Source organism: Podospora pseudopauciseta, assembly GCF_035222475.1.
Source record: "Podospora pseudopauciseta strain CBS 411.78 chromosome 5 map unlocalized CBS411.78m_5, whole genome shotgun sequence".
NCBI classification, from domain to species: Eukaryota; Fungi; Ascomycota; class Sordariomycetes; order Sordariales; family Podosporaceae; genus Podospora; species Podospora pseudopauciseta.
In genome coordinates this window covers 1,138,182-1,159,391 of record NW_026946665.1, presented here as the reverse complement: position 1 = coordinate 1,159,391, position 21,210 = coordinate 1,138,182, and the positions used below count along the sequence as shown (strand labels likewise).

Below are 21,210 nucleotides of genomic sequence, written 5' to 3'. Positions count from 1 at the left end.
TTGCATGTGATACCAGACTCTGGTGCCTCATGTGAGAACGCGATCAACGAGGCGTAAATGTCGAGATGTTGCGGCCGATGGCGGAAGTATCCAAGAGTTCGCCGGCTGTGTTCAGGGAAGAGAGGAAGGAAGACAGCTTGGTAGATGATAGATTGAAACTGTTCATGATATCGCTACCTAGCTCAGTGTGTGATTCTCAAGTCTCTTCAAAGGGGCAGTGTCCTGTTCAACCTCAAATCCATCGAGCTCGCCCCGACAAAGACGGTCTGCTGATACTTGGTGAGAATCTCCCAGTTCTGGGCTTCGGTGTTCCACTCGCTAATGTCACGACGGGTGAGGGAGAAGGTGACGGTTTTGGTGGCGTTGGGGGCGAGGAGGACGTCGTCAAAGCCGCGGAGGAGGAGAGACGGGGCGAGAGGGTTGTTGGGTGAGAGGTACTATTCATCATCAGCCGTACGGGATCACAACAGAAGAAGCAAACAAGGCAGCTCACCAACTGAACAACCTCCACCCCCTCCCTCGTCCCTGCATTCTTCACATCCACCTTCACCTCAAACAAAACCTCATACAACCCCTCATTGCCACCCTCCTTCCCACCGGCCGGTAGCTCCTCTTGCACCCCCCCATCCCTAGCCTCCGGCGGGAAGTCACCAATGCCAGGTGATCGCGCGGTGCCATTCTCACTGTTATATACAGTCGCATTGACCCAAGGGTAAACATACCTCGGAATCCTCCACCCCTCAAACCCCTCCGGCTCAGTCCACCGATCCACATCCCCTATATCAACAACCTCCCCCATCACCGGCGCCGGTATCGTCCTCCCCTTATTCACCTCGTGCCCCCCCCTCCCACCAACCCTCTCGACAACCAAATCCCCATACTCAAACTCCGTGTACCCAACCCCGTGCCCAAACCCATACGTAACCCTCCCCCTCTCCCCCTTCCCCTCGCTCAAAAACCACCTATAGTCAATAAACACCCCCTCCGGAAACTCCTGCCTCGGACTCCTCGGATCAGGCGCCACCGTCAACAACTCAACCCCGTACGACTCCAAGTCCTTACCCCAGGTAAACGGGCTGCGGCCTTGTGGGTGGACATCACCAAACAAAACATCCGCCAGCCCGTTCCCAGATTCCTGACCGGGAAACCCGGCCCAGAGGATAGCTGAAATATTCGGGTGCTTATCCGCGTGATCAATGACGACAGGGCCCGAGGTGTGCAACACAACGATGGTGTTAGGGTTGACAGCCGCCACGGCGCGGATCAAAGCGTCACCGTTGTCCCACAACGTGAGATTGTTCCTATCGCCAGCATTCCCATCGATGGACACAAAATTCTCCCCCGAGGTGGCGGTTGCAAAGACGATGGCGACGGAAGCGTTGGAGGCGGTGGATTGAGCGGTGGGGAGGTCCCAGTTGGAGGTGGTGTTGAAAAAGGTTATGTTGTGCTCCTGGGAGAGGCCCAACAGGGCCGTGGCGGGTGAGATTAGATAGGGGAAGTCGGTCGTGCCAGAGCCGTATCCCATTGCTACCGTCCCGTTGATGCAGGCTCGCTCGGGGCAGGAGTTGGGTCCGTTGGGGTTGTCGTGGGCGTCGTTGCCTATTACTGCTAGGCTGGTCAGTGAGGATTTGGAAAGGGGGAGGATGCCGGTGTTCTTGAGGATGACGGTGGATTTGGCGGCTAGTTCACGGATGAGAGCCGAGTGGTTGGCTTGGACATCGACGTGGGAGTTGACGGTGGTCCAGGGACGGTTGGAGTACTTGTATTGGGGGCCAGTGGTGTTTCGGGTCCAGGCGGAGAAGTTGGGTTCTGGGCGGGAGGTGTAGCTCCCGACGTGGACGCGGAAAAAGGAGGTCATGATCCGGGTGACCATGTCATCGAGGCGCCACTGGGGAACCTCGCCTTTGAGGACGGCTTGGGTGAGCGCGCCGCCCCAGTGCGAGCCGTAGGGGGGTGATGAGGCGGAAGGGGGACCCATCATGTCACCTGGCATTGCCATATCGAGCCCCGAGAGGGCCGAGCCAAGGGTGCTGTGTTGTGCTCCCCAGTCGGACATCGCTGTCTTTCTCATCAGCATCCTCCCGGGAGACACACCGCCAGAAACTCACCAAACCCCCTAAACCCCAGCTCATTCTTCAACAAGTAATTCTGCACCCACTCATTCTCACACGCATACGTCCCGTTGATCCTGTTATAACTACACATCACACTCCCCACCCCAGCCCTCACCGCATCCGCGAACGGCCACAAGTACAACTCATGCATCGTCTTATCGCCAATCCTCACATCCACACTCCCGCGGAAATGCTCCTGCTCATTAAGAATGTAATGCTTAGCACAGGCAATCACACCCCTACTCTGGATCCCCCTGATCGTTTCCGCAATCGCCACTCCAGTCAGGTACGGATCAGGAGAGAAACCCTCCCAGTTTCTCCCTCCCTGCGGTGTTCTGCCTAGGGCTCCAGCAACAGGACCAAGCTGGATATCAACGCCCTTGCCGCGGAACTCTTCACCCATCGCTTCGCCCCGGGCACGAATGAGGCGTTTGCTGAAGGTTGCTGCGGCGTTCATGCCCGCGGGAAAGGCTGAAGCTTTGTCGACTATCATCGACTGTCAGTTGGGAGGTGTTGGAGAAGGGAGACAGGAGGGCATACCATATCTCACACCCAACGGCCCATCCATCAGACAAAACCCCTCAAACCCCAATCTTGGGACCGAGCCGGTCTTGCCGATACATCTGTCGCCTTCCCAGCCCGTTCCGGTTGTCAAGTTGACTTTTTCAGTGAGGGTGAGCTGAGAAACAAAGGCCACAGCTTTTTCGTACGCGGCTTGCCATTCGGTATCGGATGGGTCGGGCGAGATCCATGGGGAGGGGAAGCCGAGAAAGGGAGTCTCCGTCAAGGCTGCGGTTAGGGATATCAATGGCAGCAACCCTGCAGAGGTTTGAAGCCGCATCTTTGCTGATTTAAAGAGCGCAATGTTCAAAACCTCAGAAAGGGCAAAGCAAAGAGAGAGAAGCATGTCCAGAATGGGAGACGAGACCTAGATGTGAAATATCTGCATGCTGCGACGCAATGGCAATAAAATATTCCCGTCAATCACAGCCATGGTAGCTGACGTCGTTGATCATCGAAGGAGGGGTTAGCAGATTAGCCATGGCGAATCCCCCTCTCTATCCCGTCTCGGGATCTAGAATATGCTCATCTTGACGGGACGGGGTGCGGTGGTGTGGTGTCGATGTATTACCCGCCGGCTAGTTCCCGAGCTGCAGGTACAAAGGCATAGGTAGACATTCGGTAGTCGAAAATGTTGCGAGTTGTTGCATCATAAAGCACTCGGATGTATGAGGTTAATGTGCTGTTGACAAAATGATGAAATTGAAACCTTTCCCAAGCCAAAAAAAAAAGCGAGATGCGATTGGAGTTTTGTCTGCCCTCTTTCATCATATACAACTCCTTGACCATCCATCCCATTGCCACAGTTTTGTTCTTACACGTATCCATACATGTCCATCTCCCCAACAAACCAATCTTACACGGCAGAGTAGACAGCGCTCACGCACCTCCCACACTCTACCCTCTGCTCCACATCCACCTGCCTCCCCTTCCCAGCCTTCCCCCCCTTATCAGTCAACAGATTCACCCTCGCCCTCGGCGCAATTTGGAGCCTATTCCTCCCCAGCTCCCCATCCATCTTCCCAGCCCCAACACTGTCCCCATCCAACGCCCCAATATAAATCGGCACGTTCGTGTTATTTCTCTTGCCCGTGCCCAACTGATAGCTCTCGTTCCCTCCCCAGAACAAGACATCGTTCCCAAACTGTGGACCCCCTTTAGAGTTCCCCTTGGAATCATGCACATTGTCCATGACAGCACAGACATGTGTGCTTCCTACGGCGATCTTGTTGAGACGAATAGGATGAACAGTATTGGTTGCCTCGTCGTATTCATAGAGATCGGAAAGAGCCTTGACCTTGGAGGGAGCAACAGAGACGTGAAGCCATTTGCCTGTGCCGAGTTCGCCGTGGATACCGGAACCACAAGCCCACGTCTCGGCCACGACTCTGCCGAGCTCAGAGGCGGGCATGACTTCCGACCCAGACTCTGATTGAACCTTGGTGGCGTCAACGGTGAAGAAGCTGCTGAGACCGCCAGCGGCGATGGAGGTAACCTTGGGCTTGAGGTTGGTGCCGGCGTAGAGCTGGTTGACGGGCAACAGAGAGGGGGTGTCAATATGGGTAGCTGTGAAATCGGTCTTGAAGCCAAGCTGGCCAACGGTGTTATCACCAAAGGAAAAGACCCTCCCTTCGTTGTCAAGGGCAAGGGAGTGGTAGTCACCCGTGGCGATCTCCCTGACCTTGAAACCGCGCAGTCCGCCGACCTCGTGAGGCTGGTCATATGGACCAGCTGGGCGGTTTTGCCACGTCAGCCCAGGAACACCGAGCTGACCTCGGGAAGGAAAGTCCTCTGTGCTAGAGGCGGCCGAGAAGACGCGACCTCTGGAGGTGAGCATCAGACAGTGTTCAAGGCCGGACTTGACATCGACCACTTGTTCGTTCCAACCCAAGTTGGCAGGCTTGAGGGTCCTGTAGTGCTGGGTGAGGCTGGGGGAGCCGGACCAAATGGACCAGGAAGAATGAGAGTTTGGTGTGTTTTCGGCAAAGGCCTGGTCAGCTTTGGCAACAGGAATGGAGTAGACTTGTCCGTTTGACGAGAGGGCAATGACACGGTCCCGGGAGACGGCGATCTTGGTGACATCTTTGCCCCTGAGGGTAACTTCCGGGCCGGGGGCATCTCTGTTGTAGCCGACACCCCACTGAACTAGGTCGCCCTTCTCGTTGACTGCCACGCCAAAGTCTCGTTCCAGCTTCAAATCCCTGAGAATCTGGCCGTCAAAGAAGGGAATCCTCCGTGGTGTCTTGATGTTGGATTCCTTGGAGTCAGGAGCAGCAACCTTGCCCACATTGGAACCCCAAGCATAGACGCCGGGGTGGTCATGACTGTGCTTGACTTGGACATGTTGAGGGCTGATCAGTTCATTGCTCTCCTCCCTAGACTTTGCCTTCTTCCGTGGTTTCTCACGGAGAATCTCGGCCTTTTCTGCCTGTTTAGGGCTTCGAACCTGTTCTTGTTGCTTGGATAGTTGGGAGTAGTTTTGGTAAGCCCAGAAACCACCAGCGCCAGCTCCCACAAGGACAGCTCCAGCGACGAGAGGGATGATGGAACGGCGAGGCTGAGCTTCCCCCCCGGTACTCGAATGCCGTACCCATTGCGAAGGCCTTGCTGTCCTGGCGGTCTGTCGTAGAGCTGTGCGATACATGGCAGACGAGGCTATCTTGAACTGTCTCTGAGTGCTGACTTATATGCCGGGTCTGATTGGCTTCCAGATTCCTTTGTGTCAGAGGTGAGAGAACAGAAGAGCTCGGATTATCGTCGACTTCATACCCTGACCACCAAAATGCCTTGGGTAGCCGAGTTCGACTGAAATACCAGTGATGGCCCGAGATGGTGAGGTCACTGGGTGTTCACGAGGCTGTCTTCGGATGCAGCAGGCATGAACCTTTTTCTTCAATAAGATGGTCCCCAAGCTCATGTCTTGGCATCAAAGAGCTTAACATGCGGCCCGTGCGCCCCGCATCCCACCACTGGATTGTGGGGCACTTTTAGGGAGCCAGGGCGTGCTGTCGGCCGCGGTGAAGGGTGCCGCCTGTTGCGTTGCGGCCAGATATACGCGGCATCCGAGAAGACATACGGAGACGGCCACCGGAGCCGGTGTTAGCAACAAATCGACCGAATCCCACGGGAGCTAAGAAACAAAAATGTTTGAAGACTCCTGGTACAGCTTTGTACCCGACTACCAACAACAGCAGCGACAGGCGCAAAGCTCAGGCCATCAAAGAAAGAAGTCACTGCTCCAGCCTCCAAATGTAAGTGGTCTGGGCTCTCAGGAGCTATATACTCAAGAAATACTCTTGACTGACAAGCTCCATATGTACAGGGTGTAGACAATGTCGATGGCGCGGGATCGCTCCCAGTTCTTTTCGAAGACCAAGAAGACACCAATTCCCCACCAGAACCTACCTTGTCACGAAGAGCAAAGTCGTACTCGGATTTCTACGACATCGTCAAGGCCCAAATAGGTGGAAGGCCACACCACAAGAAGAAGAAGGGGAGGAGGATACGACATGGCCGAACGTGGGAAGCATTGGGCGTTTCGGAGTCTTTGGCGGCAAAGCTGCCGGTCGAACAGGACGCTCACGATGCCGAGCTGGACAAGGAGCTACTGGAAGCAAGTCAACAGGAATTCCTGTTGTACCACGATCAGCTGGTCATGACCGAACGACACTTGGGCACCCTCGTTGAAGATGCGAATAGTGCTCTCAAGGTTCTCGAATCCCTGAGCCAGTCGTTCCGGGCAGTTGACGACCAAACCGGCTCTTTCAAGGCCCAATGCGACGACCTACTCACAGAGCAGAAACGGTTGCAGAAGCTGGCCGATGATGTTGGCACAGATCTTCACTACTACGCGTATCTGGACAATGTCAGCAGACGACTCAATGCTCCAGGAGCAGGCCGACTTGTGGAGGACGACGCGTTTGCCGATATTTTGTCAAGCCTCGACTCCTGCATAGCTTTCATGACGAAAAACACGACGTACCGAGATGCCGAGTCTTATCTTGCCCGCTATCAGGCCCTGCTCACCAAGGCTCTGCACTTGCTCGAAGTTGGCTTCACCAATCGCCTCAACCGAGTTTCTGCCGAAATTTCCAAACAAATATTGACTACGGGGTCCGAGTCCGCACGGCACGCCCTGGCTTATGGCCGGTTTGAAGAGACATTGCTGGAGTCTTACTCCTTAATACCAAACATCCAGACCGTCATCCGCAACGTCTACGATCAAAACGGCCATCCGCAAACAACACTCAACTGGGACATATATGCCAACACAGCCAACAACATCTTCTACGCCTACTGGGCCGTCAGAGAAAGAGACCTGAAACCACTAATTCAAAGCGACCTCGACGCCTTCCGCTCAGAAGCCAAGGAATCCGTCGAGACCGCGGCCCGTAACTTCGTCAAGCAGTGCTACGAGCGTTCCTACAATGAAGCCTCCCTCTTCCGGAAAATCTTCGCCATCGAGACCCAATACTCAACCGACCCCAAATCTGCCTTCACCGCCCTCAAATCCTCACACGCCGGGTCTTTGGTCACGGGCACAAACGTCGCCCCTGTCGCCACCAACCTCCAGTCTGTTCTCCACAATAGCGACCTGAGAACAGTGTGCAACATAACAGGCTGGGTCACCAACGAGTATCTCCTGTTGGACTTCGACGAGGATGAAACCCCGTTTGTGGCTCACTGCAGGGAGCTCACCGCGCGGCTACTTACTGAGCACCTCTGGACGTTCACCGACGCTCTTTTCGAAGCCGAGATATCCAAATCCATCACCAAGGCAGCCGTCGCCCCAGACTCGCTCAAGATCGGGCCAGTAACCAACAATGACTCCTCCTCGAACGCTTTTCCCCCTATCAAGCGAGCTATTGAGCTGTTGGTCATGTTTGATCAATCCATGCCCAAAGAACGCTGCGTATGTTTTCCCTCTCTCTCTCTCCCGCCCCCCTTTCCCATCCACACCCCCATCTAACCTGTCCAATAGCAACGCAACTCCCCCATCATCTTCAGCCTGCTCCGGGAGTCCATCTCATGCCTTCACCGCGCCGAGGCCCGCATCCGCGCAGCTCCCCACAAGGGTACCGACCCAGATCTGTTTATGATTAAGAACTTGCTTATCCTCAAGAACGAGCTTGTGACGCTCGAGATTGGCGACATCAGAAACGTGCATATTGGTACGCAGTCGGTCTCGGGGAGGATCAGGGAGATGCAGCATTTTGGGCAGATTTGGGACGGAATATTGAAGCCGGTAGGGGGGAATCTAATCAGGGGGGTTTGGGAAAGGGTGGGCAGTTTGGGGGGGACGATTGGGGGGTATATTCCGGGAAGTTCACTGCTGGGTTTGGGAGGAGGAGGAGGAGGAGGCAGAGGGAATGGGGTCAAGGAGGGAGGAGGGGGTAAAGAAGGGGAGGTGGATGTTCATGAGCAGTTGGATGATGAGCTGAGGAGGAGCATTGTTGCTTTTACGAAGAGGTGGGCGGGGGTGTTTGTTGATTTGAAGGTTGGTGGGGGAGGGAATAAGAATATGGGGGGGAGGAATGTGGCCAAGGTGGAGAGGGAGATGGATGAGATTCTGGAGAGGGCGTTTTCGGGGCAGGGGGAGGTGGTGCAGAAGTTGAGGGAGGCGGTTAGGATACAGGTTGAGGCTGGGGTGGAGGAGGTGGGGAGGGGGAGGGGGAGGGAGAGGGGGGGGAAGAAGTAGAGCAGGGACAAGACCAAGGTCTTGTAGAGACACAGGTGACCTTTTTTCACACATTGACCTGTCCGTGACCAATCTCTCTGTTTTATTATGTGGCCAACAGAACAATGTCGATCTGTTGACTGAGGTGATCGCGTGAGGCTGTTAGCACGTCAGCTGCATATGCAGTGAGAGGACGAGCAAGTCAGGGCTGTCCATTGCCATGGCAGATGTGCCTGACGGGTGTCTCGAGGTTGGGTACCATTATCATCCGTCTGATATGACGCTTGGTGTGAGGTTTCATTGGCTTCTTCACCAGCTGCAAAGCCGGCCAGGGCCCCGGTCACCAACACCCACTGGTGAGCTTCTGCGGGAATTCCAAAGGAAAATTAACCCATGAAAAGGGGCTCCACTGCTGCCGCTAATTTCAGCGCTGGAGCGGGATTTGCAAGCACCCGCTGTGCAGCCGCCTCTGGGCGTCCAAGTCAGTTGCATAAAAAGATGCAGAAGCGCAACATTTCCGACCAGTCATCAGTCTCCTTTGCGACAAGTAACAAAAACATCATCTTCCTTCCAGAGGCTCCTGTTTAATGTTCCTCAAAAGAGAGAGAGAGAGAGAGAGAGAGAGAGAGAGAGAGAGAGAGAGAGAGAGAGAGAGAGAGAGAGAGAGAGAGAGAGAGAGAGAGAGAGAGAGAGAGAGAGAGAGAGAGAGAGAGAGAGAGAGAGAGAGAGAGAGACAAACTCGCTTGCTCCCGGCCGGGTCAGAGACAAACAATAGCCTTGTCCTGGGGCCCCCCTTTTTCTGATCTAATCTTCAAAGAGACGACCCGACAACAAGAAGAGCTCCGACGAAAGAGGTGACCTGCTCACCTACTGCAAGTAATACCGGGGGGTGAAAAAGAGATCGACCTATTTTACCCCTCGTCGCCGCCACCGCCCGACATATTACCTCGTCGTCCCCTCCTCCGCCTCACTTTTTCCCCTCCATCGCACCTTTCGCCCACTGGTCTCTCCTCACCTTTTGAGTAACCGTTTCATCGCCCCTCTCCGTTTTAACCTTTTTTTTTTCTCTCTTGCGCAACCAGTCACCGCCTCAACACTACCCTACCTACCACAACGATCTCCATAATAATAATCCGAACTGCTTCGTGTTGTGTGCCACATACACAGCCAAACCGAAACCGTAATCCCAACACGTAACGCCACGGAGCACATCAAGCGGCGCCTGTTCCTCCTCAGCTCATCGCCATCCATGCCAACCATGGCCCACCTCCCACGGTTCAGGCGGGCCAAAAAGGAGCTGCCTGCTGGTCCCCCGCTAATAACCAACGGTCTTGCTGGACCTAGCAGCAGCAACAACAACTCGACGACTGATCCAACCGGAAAGATCACCCCTCCACCTGGCGATCTTCCTCTGCCGGTGCCCGAGTCGCCGCTGAGACCGTTTGGCGGGAAGCTCAGCCCTTTTAGTCGGGTTTTCCACCGGTCGCAGAAGCGGGCGCGCGATTCGCCTCCCGCGTCGATGCCGCATTCACCTTTGGCGACTGCGCCGGTTGCTGGTTCGGTTGATGGCAGGCCGGTGTCACCTTTGAGTTTGAAGATGGATACGAGTGGGCTACAGACGGCTGGGGAGAATAATGGGGAGAGTGGACAGCAGTTGCTGCAGGTACCACAACAACAACCACAACAACAACAACAGCAACAACTGAAGGAGAAGCCATCATCATCATCATTATCATCATCCTCATTGTTGCGAGCACCAAAGCAGGTGAAGATGCCCGCGTTTCTGGAATCAAACGAGATAGGTCAGTAATTCCCTTTCCTCCCCCTGACTTTTTCACATCACTAACTTGTGTTTGTGTCAGACATCGAATTCAAATTCGGCGAACTAGTCTGGCTCGAAAGAATGCGCATCCAACAAGGCCTCGAAAACGAAAACTCGTCCAGCTTCTCCCCCGACTTCCGCTGGGCTCGCGTGAAAGGGCCCCATCTCCGAAAACTGGACAGGTACATGAACATCCAACCCTGGCACAACCACCGGATCAAGCTCCAGGTCCCAGAAGGAAAACTCGACTACGTCAACGCCTCCCCCATCGTCCTGCACCCTTTCCCCATCAGCGGCCGGCCGAGAGAACCAGACCGGTACATCGCCATGCAGGGTCCAAAGCAAAACTCGATGGACCACGTCTGGAGGATGGTGGTGGAACAGGTCGAATCGCCGGGTGTGATTGTCATGTTGACCGAGACACACGAGGGGCACATGGAGAAGTGTTTTCCTTACTTTCCACGGAGCCAGGAAGACCCCCCACTTGAGATCAACGAGAGGGATGAGTTTGGGGATGGGTTCAGGGCGACGGTCCGGTGCGACGGGTTGGAGCCCACCCCGGCAGGGGACGCGATTGAGCTACGCAAGCTGGTCATTACAATCCATTCCCGCGGCGGTGGCGGCGGGGGACAAAACAGGAAGAAATCCCGCTCTCCGGTTCGGCTTTTCACCAACGGACGGGATAAAACTCCTGAACCGAGCTCTGCGGCGACGAGGGAAACGGAGAGGGATGCGGATATGGACGTCAAGATGAAGTCTCCTGGTGCTGCCACCTCGTCGTCTGGCACGCTCGAGGTTCCTGTTTTGGAGGAGGATTATGTCCCCTCACCTACTGAATCGAGTGTGTCGAGTGGTGGTGGGGGGGGGGGGCCAGTGGAGGAAAAGATTCTCTGGCACTTTCTCTATAAAAAGTGGCCGGATTTTGGCGTCCCGGCGATGGAGGACTTGGACTCTTTTTTTACGCTGATGGGCTTGTCGAGGGAGAAGAATGCGGGGCCGCATAATCCGAGGATTGTGCACTGCTCTGCTGGGGTGGGGAGGTCGGGGACGTTTATCGCGCTGGAGCATTTGATGAGGGAGTTGGAGGCTGGGGTGTTGGAGCGGTGGGATGAGATGGTTGCTACTGCGAACAACTCGAGGCGCGGGTCGGTCAGTGAAAGAGGGGGGAAGAGGGAAGGGGGGGAGTGGGATAGGGATAGGGATGGGGAGGGTGAGGGGAGCGAGGGGGGGAGTAGTGAGACTGGGGGGATGGTGCTGGGGGAGGATTTGATTTTCGACACGGTGAATCAGTTGAGGGAGCAAAGGAAGATGATGGTGCAGGCGGAGGGGCAGTATCAGTTTATTTATGGGGTGCTGAGGAAGTTGTGGGTGGAGAGGTATGGTGGTGGTGGTGGTGGTGGTGGTGGTGGAGAGGTTGTTGTTGGGTTGAGAGGGGGGGAGGGACAGGGACGAGAAGAGGAGGTGGAGGTGGAGGAGGTGAAAGATGATCATAGGGAGGGGGAGCCGGCGAAGAAGAGGGTGGAGGTTGAGTTTGAGAAGAGTGAGGGGAGGGATCCTTTTGCTTGAGACTTTCCAGTAGATGTGTGTGGGAAGGAGGGGCAATTGCATTTTAAGGGGGGGATAATAGGGGCGGTGTTTTTTTTTGGTTGTTGTTTCTTTGTCTGAGCGTTTTTTTCTTCTGTTTTCTTTCATCGCATGGGTGGGCATATATATCTTTGGGGAGGCATACATGTTAGATGGATTTTTTTTCTTTTTGTTTTGAGTTTTTATTATAATTATTGGAGGGGGTAGGATGGGATTGACGAGTTTTGTATGATTCAACATGGGGGCGGGTTTTCTCTTTTTTTTTTTCTCTTGTTTTTGTTTCCTTTTAGATACCCAGGTATTTTGTCATGGTTTTGGGGGATGTAGTTGCATAGGATGGGGAATATAATTGCATAGGATGAGGAAATGGGGGATAGGATAGGAAAGGAAAGGAGAGAGGTGCTATTGCATTGACATTTCTGTACGATTCACAGTTTGACATCAATGTGTACCCTAAGGTGTGGAAGTAGAGCGAAACGAAGAGAGACGTCCCCTTCAGCGTAGAGATGTCTCCTTGATAGCTACGATCAAATCCTGGCCCTCGAAAAGGGCCGGGTTGTTTTTGTATTTTACCATCCTACGTTCTGGCAAATAATTCGGAATTCTCCATGAGTTTTTCCACGCACACTACGTATAACCCTGGTTGGGGTATATCATTCAAGTCTAAGCTACCTCATCAGGGGAGTAAAAGATGTCTTGTAGCCGCTATTGCACATAAAAGATCACGAACTGATTTCACTTCAGCTCACATGGTCATGACGAGCTGATGACGATGAGAAAAACAAGCAACAGCCACCGATCCAGTAAAGCATTATTTCTTTTTCTTCGGTCTTTTTTTTTTTTTTTTTTTTTCTCCCTTTTGGAAAGGCAAGATAACAGATTACAACCGTCAAGTTTGCCCAGCCGGGTACCATCAATCCAAGGTGTCGGCCGGATAAAACTGGCATTGACTGGATCCATGGTTGGGCTCCATACCTGTTGTCATCACACTGTTGCAGATGGGGGGGAAAATGCCAGAATATCCGGGTTTTGGGTCCTTCCCAGGAATTTTTGTATAATCCGGGGTAAAAAAACGACGTTGAATCCCGACAGGAAAGAAAACTTTGCCGGTGGAGGGGTGGGGGGCGGCGGGAACAAAAACAAACTGATGTCGTCCCCGAGGTTAGATATCCCGAGAACCTCGGGGAGGTTTACCCTCGGTAGAATTTCGGAGGGGCTGCTAGAGTTGATTCTGGGGATGCTTGCGAGACTTCTCAGTAACACGAGGAGGAGGCAGATGAGGAGGAGGAGGAGGAGGAGGAGGAGGAGGAGGAGGAGGTGGTGGTGGTGGTGTTTGTAGTCTTTTTCTTTTGAGGCGAGGCTTCAACGACATTGGTTGACAGAGTGCTGTTGACGACGACGGGATATAACTACCTAGCAAAAAAAGTAGAGTAACACCCGGCATCATAATCCAACGTTTTTTGTACCTTAGCATTACCACCCCCACCCACTTTTTAGCTCCGGCACCTAATACCTATAACTCACCCTTGTTGACGTCGTTAGAGCGTCGCAGGTGGTAGGTTGCTTTTTTACTACGGTGTGATGGAAGGAAGGTAGGTCAATTCCCAGACAACGGGAAGAAGTGGGTTTCGGACCGGAGAAGCGCAGAGGCTAAAAAGATGCTTAAATATCTCTCCTGTGTTTTTTTGGTTTTTTTTTGGTTCTTGATACGTTGGGTGTTTTGGTGGTGGTGGTGACCGTGTCCTCCACTCACACACACCACCAAGATTTTCCTAAGCATGGTTTGTGTGTGTGTGTGTGTGTGTGTGTGTGTGTCCTAAACAGGATTGAGAGATATCAAAAATGGTAACCGCAAGAGAGAACAGGTATGTTCTGAAGTAGACAAATAAGCGAGTGCGAGCGAGCCGCGTTGTGTGAGCGGGATGATGAAATCAAGGTGATGAAATCGAGGTGATGGAATCGTTACCCTGCCCCTCTCCCCCCATGTTCTCATCTGCATGAGCAGGATGTTTGGCGAGGGTTGAAATTGTTTCGACTGTTTCGTGGACTCTTCCCCCCCCCCTTCGGCTCGTGTCAAGAAACTGTTTCCCGTTGTTTCGGGCGGAGTTCTTCTTGGGCATCAATTCGGAATGTCCGAATTAGAAACGAAAGAAAAGGAGAGCCGCGTGCTAGACATGGGTAAGGGGCTTGAGACTTGTTCTTAAAGAGGGAGGTGTGAGTGTGGGGATTTTCTCAGGGCCAAGAGGCGGCGACGGCGGCAAGAGTGCAAGTGTCAACGGTCGCTTGTAACGGTGCCACTGTGCGACATATGTAGGTGAGAGATGCAGTTCAACCGGCAGAGAACTAACCTGGTGACAAAAATCACGAGGGACTTTGTCGATGCTGTTCAACCCAAAACAGAGGCCCGGATGAATGGTGTCCCGTAGAGGTTACAAATAAGACGCTGCCGATTTGCAGACCAAGATCAGGCTGATCAACCCGTGGAGCCGGGAGGGGGGGTGGGCAGCGGTCCAGATGGATTTCTCCCACGTGGAAACCCGGCAATCAGGTCACAGACCGGTGTATTAGTGACTAAGACACGGAGATGAACGTCTCACTAGCCTAGCTGGGGCTCTCGCCTGGAGAGACAGAAAAGACATCCGATGGTTTTGTGAGAGGGGAGGATATTTTGGGAAGCAGTTGCATATGCACTGGATGAGTGAGTGACAAGGTTGGAGAGAGCGGGGTGCGGGCAGGTCACTGTCGACATCAAGCTAATGCGGCCGGTCAATTGGCCGATGGTGACATTTTGTTTTTCTTAGAGGAGAGGAGAAGAGCTAGAGAGAGATAGAGAGAGATAGAGAGAGAGAGAGAGAGAGAGAGAGAGAGAGAGAGAGAGAGAGAGAGAGAGAGAGAGGGAGAGAGAGGGAGAGAGAGACAGAGAGACAAGACGTGGTAGGTATCACATATAATTTCATTCTCGTGTTGTTCTTGTAGGAAGGACCTGCCAAGATGGTGGACAAGGCCTCGAACATCTCCCGGCTGTGAAATTTCCAAGGACCACGGTTCCTGGTGCTGGTCGGAAGAACCGGGGGGTCCCCCCCAATTCGGCGTAGCAGTTGAGAGCAACTCCACTATGGCACAACCGCCGCGCTTCCAGAAGGATTGAATAAGAGGGATCCATCAGCCCTGCATCACCTCATTTTTGTTCTTTTTTTCCCCAAGATCTCGACCACTGGCGATCAATCGGCTCTACTACTCCCAGAAAACCACCGGCGCTGTTGCTGCCACCTAGCCAACGCTTTTCTCATCGCTGCCTTACCACCTTACCTTACCTTACCTTATCGATACGCTAGGTCGCTTTCCCCCAAGTACCTCAACCCTCCCAAAGTACCTTACAGGGGTCTTGATCAGCATCAGCATCATCATCATCATCATCACGAATCGTTGGCGCCGCACTCCCCCCCTCCCCCTCCCCGCAAATCCCACAGCTGCCATGGCTCGCGATATTTCACTCCGAGGTTGATCACCTCTTGCCCCGACCCCCCGAGATATTCAATCATTTCACCATCTCAACCAACCAGCCTCTGATTCGGAGAGAAAGACGATCGTTACAGAGTCCAGCACCCCCGCCACGAACAGCAAACAGAAAACGAAAACAGCAACATACACTTCCTCAGTCGAACCACCTGCCAGCCTTGTCGCCACAACCCACCTCCCACCCGCGCGCCCCGCGTCGCAAACCACCTTCATCTATCTCGTTGGCGCCAAACAGCAGCAGCATGATATTTTTGAGAGTTTTGCGATAAGCTACCTACCACTCTCAGCACCCAGTCATGACGTCGATAGTAAGTTGCTCGTCGCTCGCAAGAATCACCCATAATCATAATCTTCCTCCCCCAATACCTCGATGCATGGCTGGCTGCATGGTCATTCGATGCCTGATGCTGTGCTTGCCGTTTGCCCTTGTCGCATCTTCCAAATGCAACCCAACAACTGTTCACCGCCTCACTTTGGACGACTTCTCTCGACTGTCTCCTGCTGTGCACCCCCACGCCTCTCAGCCTTGACGACCAGAGTCCCAGCAGTCCGGCAGCTTTGGAGCCACCGCGCAGCAAATATCGGCATTGGACCACTCCTCCACGTGCTGGTGTTTCATTTCAAAGGGATTAGACCGAGCCCATAAGCGTCCCATCCCAACGCGTTCGGCTCAATCAGCAGCGAAACCGAGTCTCTTTGACAAATGCGCCTCCCTTTCTTTCTCCCCCGATGCCACCGTGCTCTTCCTTCTTTCTCCTCCATCTCTGCCCTTTTCACATGCCATGCCTGCCCTCATCACAACACGATGCTAATTCCTCACCTACAGCTGTGTCTGGCCCACTACTGTGATCTTCACGGGCCCACGCCCCTGATGGTCACCGAGGGGCTGCCAGTCCCCTGCAACGTATGCTATGACGATGAGCTGCATGACCGTCCCGGGTCAGGCCCCGACCGGCCGCGCTCCAGCGTTCCGATGCCGGGAGGAGAGTCAACGCAAGCCACCACCGCTGTCACGGAGGCGCTTCGACGAATGAACTTTGCAGACGCCCGGCGGAACTCGTCACTTCCAGCAGCCGAACAAGAGGCTCAAACCCACAGGGCCGCCCTACGACGTGCCGCGCAGGTAGCAGCATCATCTTTATCTGGCGGTCTCGGCGGTTCGGCGGTGGAAACACCACCACAGAGCCCACAACTACCACCAGAAGGAGCACCACCCAACTCAAAACAGCAGCAGCATCAGCAGCAGCAGCAGCAGCAGTCCAAACCATGGCAAGACTCGTCCTTCCGCAAGACATATGATGATTATGTGACCCGCCGAGCCGGGCCGTGTGACAACTGCGCCTTGACTCTACCAAAACTTCAGCCCGGAAGCGGCGGCGTCGGGGCGGACTCCCGACCCGAACGCGGTCCTACTTTGCGCTCCAAGGCGCCTTGCGCAAGAGTGTACAACACCACCTCACCACCAACATCACAGTCTTCTTCTTCTACCGCATCCGAGGATGAGTCCTCCAACCCAACACTTCGACCAACCCACCGCCGCACGCCCACCGCAGCGTCGGTCGCCTCCCGCTCGAGCGAAAGCAGCTCGGTGGCTAACATGAACTCACACACTCACTACCTAGAGTACATCTCCACCCACGAACCCCTGGCCCCCTCATCCTTTTCCATCGTCCGGGCTTCTTGTCTGCGGACATTGTCGCTAGAAACTCTACCTAGAGCGCCACAAACCTCACCTACCAACCCGTCAGCCATGTCCACCCCTTGCGCCTCACCCATCACACCCGCCTTTGTGACCACCCACAGCGTAGGCAACGCCGTATCAGGCGGCCCCATCTTCTTTGGCGACCCGGCAGCGGGTTACACCACGGCCTACATTTTCCGCATCCCAGATGTGCACGCCCGCGGCCATAAGCGGGTGTACGCCTTTTTAGCCTTGTCGACCCACCGCGAACGCCTCGCCATGAAAACTTTTGGGTATGTCGCCTCAGCCTTTAGGGACATGGCAACCTGGATCCAAGCCCTCGCCGAAGCGGAAGCCGAGCGCGCCCTTGCCGAATCGACGGGCGGTAGCAACGCCTCGAGTCCGATAATGCCTGGCCCGGGGTATGGGAGTTTTGCTATGGGCGAACCACCACCACAGCAGCAGCAGCAGCAGCAGCAACAGGGTAATAATAACGAGAGGAGTAGTTTTCTAACGGGGGGCATGGGGGGTTTGTCGAGACGTATGGGCAGTGGGTTTGCGGGGGCGGGGGGAGGGGTGGCGTTGAAGCAGAGGGGGTTGGCGGAGCTGGTGGGGATGCCGGACTTTTTTCTGGAGCTGCATACTAAGTTTGTGAAGCTGCTGTTGGAACTGGGGGTTGCGATGGGGACTTAGGAGGTTCCTGTTGTTGTTGTTGAGGAGAAGTTGGTCACGGTGGAGGGGTGGTTGAAGGTTAGGCAGAGGGAGAGGATGGAGAGGGTGAAGGGGATGTTTAGGGCGGTTGTTGGGGGGAGGAAGGGGAGGGGGTAGGGGGTTGTAAGATATGAGACAGGGGGGAGGAGGGGGGAGGGCGGGGGGCGGATATTTGTACCATCACACCATTCATTGGGGGTTCTCCGACTATTTTGGCGATTATACGAAAAGCCAGATGTGGATTTTCGGGAGAACGAGAAAGAAAAAGAGGGGGGTAGGGTGGAGGGTAATGGGTAATGAAGTAATGAGGAAAAGGGTGATACACTTTTTCTTATTTTTTTTTTTTTTTGTTTCTTGTAGAAGAAAAGAGGGTGGAAAGGGAGGGATGGAAAGGGATACATAAAAAGCGCAGGAACTTGCCTGCTTGCTTGCTGCAAATAGAATTCTGGGGGAACAAACTGAGGGAACTGGGGGCGGATATACATTAGACGGGCTTTTTTTCTTTTTCTTTTTTCTCAAAGTTTAAGCGGTGGGGAGTAGGAGAGACGGCTTTTTTTCTTCTCGCGCCTTGTTCGCTGTTCTGCCCATGAAAGGGGGGAAAAGAGAGGATGGTTCTTCTACTAACTACTGACACACGGGGATGAAGGATGGGGGAGTACTGGTGGATTTGATTGATTGATTGATTGATTGATTGATTGATTGATTGATTGATTGATTGATTGATTGATTGATTGATTGATTAGTTGGTTGGTTGGTTGGTGGATTGTCGGAGGATATACCCGGTTTTTTTTGGTTGTTTTTTTTGCTGTGTTTCTGTGTGTGTGTGAGTTACTACTGCTGCTGCTGCTGCTGCTGCTGTTGCTGTTGCTGTTGCTGTTGGCATCTTCTGTGGGTTCAAGAAGCGTTTACATGATTTTCCTCCTAGCTTTCTCGAGCGTTGGTTGAGAAAGTGCAAGTTTTTTTCATCGAGAGAGAAGAGTGAGGTTAGTGTGTATTACTAGTATTCATGGGTTGTTCGTATTCAACGATATCAAAGAAACTTTTGTCAACACACTCTGCCAGCCCCCCCTGAAAGTGATATGAATGTAGACACCTGTCCCTGACACACACGCGTTCGGGGCTTCGTATTGTGGAATGTTGTAACGAGGAGAATATCAGCAGGCCCTGACACCGAAGCCTAAAGGAGACTGCACCATTTCACACCATCACCAACCAAAACTCAGCAAAAGACAAGACACGCCATCTATTCCATGCCATACTTATATTGTACATTACGCATCTCGACTCCTCTAGCAAAGCAGCCACCCATCCCCCCTCCACCCCCAAAACACACCTGGCCATCAATCTTCGCTGTTGTAAGCCTGAACCTTTTGTTTCCGCTCCCCCCTCCCCCTTCATGTCCCCGCTTATTTGTAAAAATCAAACTTGTTCTCATCCGTCGTCCCCTTCACCTGGCTGCTATACGCATCCTCCAAATCGCTCTGAATAATGTTGTACCTATTCTTTCTCACCGCCCTCAGCCCCGCCTCCTGCATAATCGCCGCAATCACGGCGCCGCTCAGCGGATCGTTCCTCGTAATCAAACTATCCAAGTCAACCTCTGGCGCCAAGCTCATCTTGCCCGCAATCGTCGTAAAGATCAGTCTCCTCTCACGGCGATCACGAAGGTTGGGGAACTCAATCTTGCGATCGAGCCGGCCGGGACGGAGAAGGGCAGGATCAAGCGTGTCGGCTCGGTTGGTGGCCATGATGACCTTGACGTTGGCCGTCTGGTCGAAACCATCCATTTGGTTGAGGAGTTCGAGCAGGATACGCTGGACTTCCCGATCGGCACCGGTCTGAGCATCGAAACGCTTCGTGGCGATGGCGTCGATTTCGTCGATGAAGATGATGGCCGGGGCGTTCTCGCGAGCCATGCGGAAGACGTCGCGGACCATGCGGGGGCCTTCACCGAGATATTTCTGGACGAACTCGGACCCGACCACGCGGATGAAATTGGCCGTGGTCGAGTTGGCGACGGCCTTGACAAGCATCGTCTTGCCGGTACCGGGGGGGCCGTAGAGGAGAACACCGCGGGGAGGGTCGATGCCAATTTGCTTGTAGAGGTCGAAATGGGTGAGAGGGAGCTCGACGGCCTCGCGGATTTCCTGCTTTTGCATGTCGAGACCACCAACGTCGGCGTAGGTCACGTCGGGCTTTTCGTCGGCGCCGAGCATGGCGATGGAGGAGTCGGCTTCGGGGGGGAGGATGTCGACGAGGGCATTGGAGTGGCGGTGGAGGGCGACCGAGGAGGAGGGCTTGAGCTTCTCGCGGTCGAGGGTGGACAGGATGCGGACGACGTAGTTGCTGCCGGTGGAGGACTGAACGATGCCAGTGCTGGTAATGGTTTGTTAGCTGGGTTGGTCGAGGGTCGAGGATGAAGCGTGCTTACTTTTGGTCAATGGCCTCCATGAACTGGCCGATGACCAGGGGGACGCTCTGGATGCGCTTGATCTCCTCCTGTGCCCGCACCAGCTCACGCTTCAGACTCCTAACACCAAAAGGTTTAGCTCCTGTCCCACGTCGACTGCAGAAAGTGCGAGCGGCTACCTTTGCTCGTCCTTGATGTACTCCTCCTGCAGCTGAATGTACTCCAGCTGCCGTTGCAGCCGCTTGAGGTTCTCGTACTCATCGTTGCCCTCTGTCGTTACGCCCTCGAAGTTCTCGATGCTAGGGATGGTGGAGGGGATGCTCTTCTTGTGAGGCTGGACGCTGTTGGCAGCGCTTTCGACCAGGACGTCACCCATTTTTGCCCTAGATATCCCTTTCTCTCCCGAGGCTGATGCGATGAATTTGAATAGTGCGGTAGGTTCTGGTGATGCCGGAATGCAAAATGCAAGCAAATTGCAAATGTTTTCGTATGGAAAGTGGTTTCGATGGTGTTCTGTCGTTGTTGCTTTCGCCTCGTGGCGCGTGGCAGCAGCAGTCAGGTATATCTTGGCGATTAGCTTCCAAGTGGCTCGTCACCCGCCTGGAGCCTGAGGATTCTGAGCGGTGGGATTGGTTCGGCAGCCTTGTCTGATTGATGAGGCGGGGGGGCTAGGCCGAAAGAGGTCGAGGACAAGGTGGGCACTGGTGTGGCCTGTGCTTCTGCAATTCAAGGTCCAACTTTTCAAGGTTGCTGCTTGTTGCAACGAGCTGCTGCCGTGCTTCCTCGTCACCGCTTGACCTAGAACTGATGACACTGAGGGAACTGTCTTCCATGGCAAGTTTCTGTAGCACAAAACTGAGAATAATCTCTAGTCGCCCCTTGGGCGCAATCATGAGATTGCCTTGCAGCATTAGGCAAGCGGTGTGGAGAAGGACGTTGGCTACATCCTACCCCACACTAAAGAGTGGCATGCTACCTCACTACCGACTTCACGAGCCAAGGCCTGTTCAGCCCTCCCACGTAGCGTTCATCGCTGAGGATGGCCAGCTATTGGGTGGGAGGCAGAGATGCCGGTCGCCGTTATCTTGCCTTTGCCCTGCAATGGCCTGAGTCAGTTGATGGCGTGGATCC

The 21,210-nt window shown here is 54.1% G+C and overlaps 6 protein-coding genes across 6 annotated transcripts; 3 read left to right on the top strand and 3 right to left on the bottom strand.

Moving 5' to 3' along the window:
• Nucleotides 1-170: 170 nt before the first annotated feature.
• On the bottom strand, nucleotides 171-3,021 carry BGL4_1 (beta-glucosidase; the record flags this gene model as incomplete). The annotated part of the gene is made up of 4 exons (XM_062913518.1): nucleotides 171-437; nucleotides 494-2,058; nucleotides 2,109-2,600; nucleotides 2,655-3,021. The coding sequence occupies 4 exons, from the start codon at nucleotides 3,019-3,021 to the stop codon at nucleotides 207-209; spliced, it is 2,655 nt and encodes an 884-aa protein (XP_062764935.1). The 3' UTR covers nucleotides 171-206.
• A 510-nt stretch (nucleotides 3,022-3,531) lies between these two features.
• On the bottom strand, nucleotides 3,532-5,319 carry QC763_509300 (uncharacterized protein; the record flags this gene model as incomplete). The annotated part of the gene is made up of 1 exon (XM_062913517.1): nucleotides 3,532-5,319. The coding sequence occupies one exon, from the start codon at nucleotides 5,317-5,319 to the stop codon at nucleotides 3,532-3,534; it is 1,788 nt and encodes a 595-aa protein (XP_062764934.1).
• A 378-nt stretch (nucleotides 5,320-5,697) lies between these two features.
• Nucleotides 5,698-8,373, top strand: COG3 (Golgi transport complex subunit 3; the record flags this gene model as incomplete). The annotated part of the gene is made up of 3 exons (XM_062913516.1): nucleotides 5,698-5,926; nucleotides 5,998-7,587; nucleotides 7,657-8,373. The coding sequence occupies exons 1-3, from the start codon at nucleotides 5,819-5,821 to the stop codon at nucleotides 8,371-8,373; spliced, it is 2,415 nt and encodes an 804-aa protein (XP_062764933.1). The 5' UTR covers nucleotides 5,698-5,818.
• Nucleotides 8,374-9,601: 1,228 nt separating this feature from the next.
• Nucleotides 9,602-11,740, top strand: QC763_509270 (uncharacterized protein; the record flags this gene model as incomplete). Its single annotated transcript, XM_062913515.1, has 2 exons — nucleotides 9,602-10,154; nucleotides 10,215-11,740. 2 exons carry the CDS (start codon nucleotides 9,602-9,604, stop codon nucleotides 11,738-11,740), a joined length of 2,079 nt encoding a protein of 692 aa, XP_062764932.1.
• Nucleotides 11,741-14,940: 3,200 nt separating this feature from the next.
• QC763_509260 (uncharacterized protein) lies at nucleotides 14,941-17,651 on the top strand (the record flags this gene model as incomplete). Its single annotated transcript, XM_062913514.1, has 2 exons — nucleotides 14,941-15,585; nucleotides 16,104-17,651. Exons 1-2 carry the CDS (start codon nucleotides 15,574-15,576, stop codon nucleotides 17,649-17,651), a joined length of 1,560 nt encoding a protein of 519 aa, XP_062764931.1. The 5' UTR covers nucleotides 14,941-15,573.
• Nucleotides 17,652-18,888: 1,237 nt separating this feature from the next.
• On the bottom strand, nucleotides 18,889-20,956 carry RPT3 (26S proteasome regulatory subunit 6B). The gene is given in 4 exon segments (XM_062913513.1): nucleotides 18,889-18,983; nucleotides 18,990-20,045; nucleotides 20,101-20,235; nucleotides 20,259-20,956. Coding segments are annotated over 3 exon segments (1,302 nt in total). The 5' UTR covers nucleotides 20,456-20,956; the 3' UTR covers nucleotides 18,889-18,983; nucleotides 18,990-19,075.
• Nucleotides 20,957-21,210: the final 254 nt, after the last annotated feature.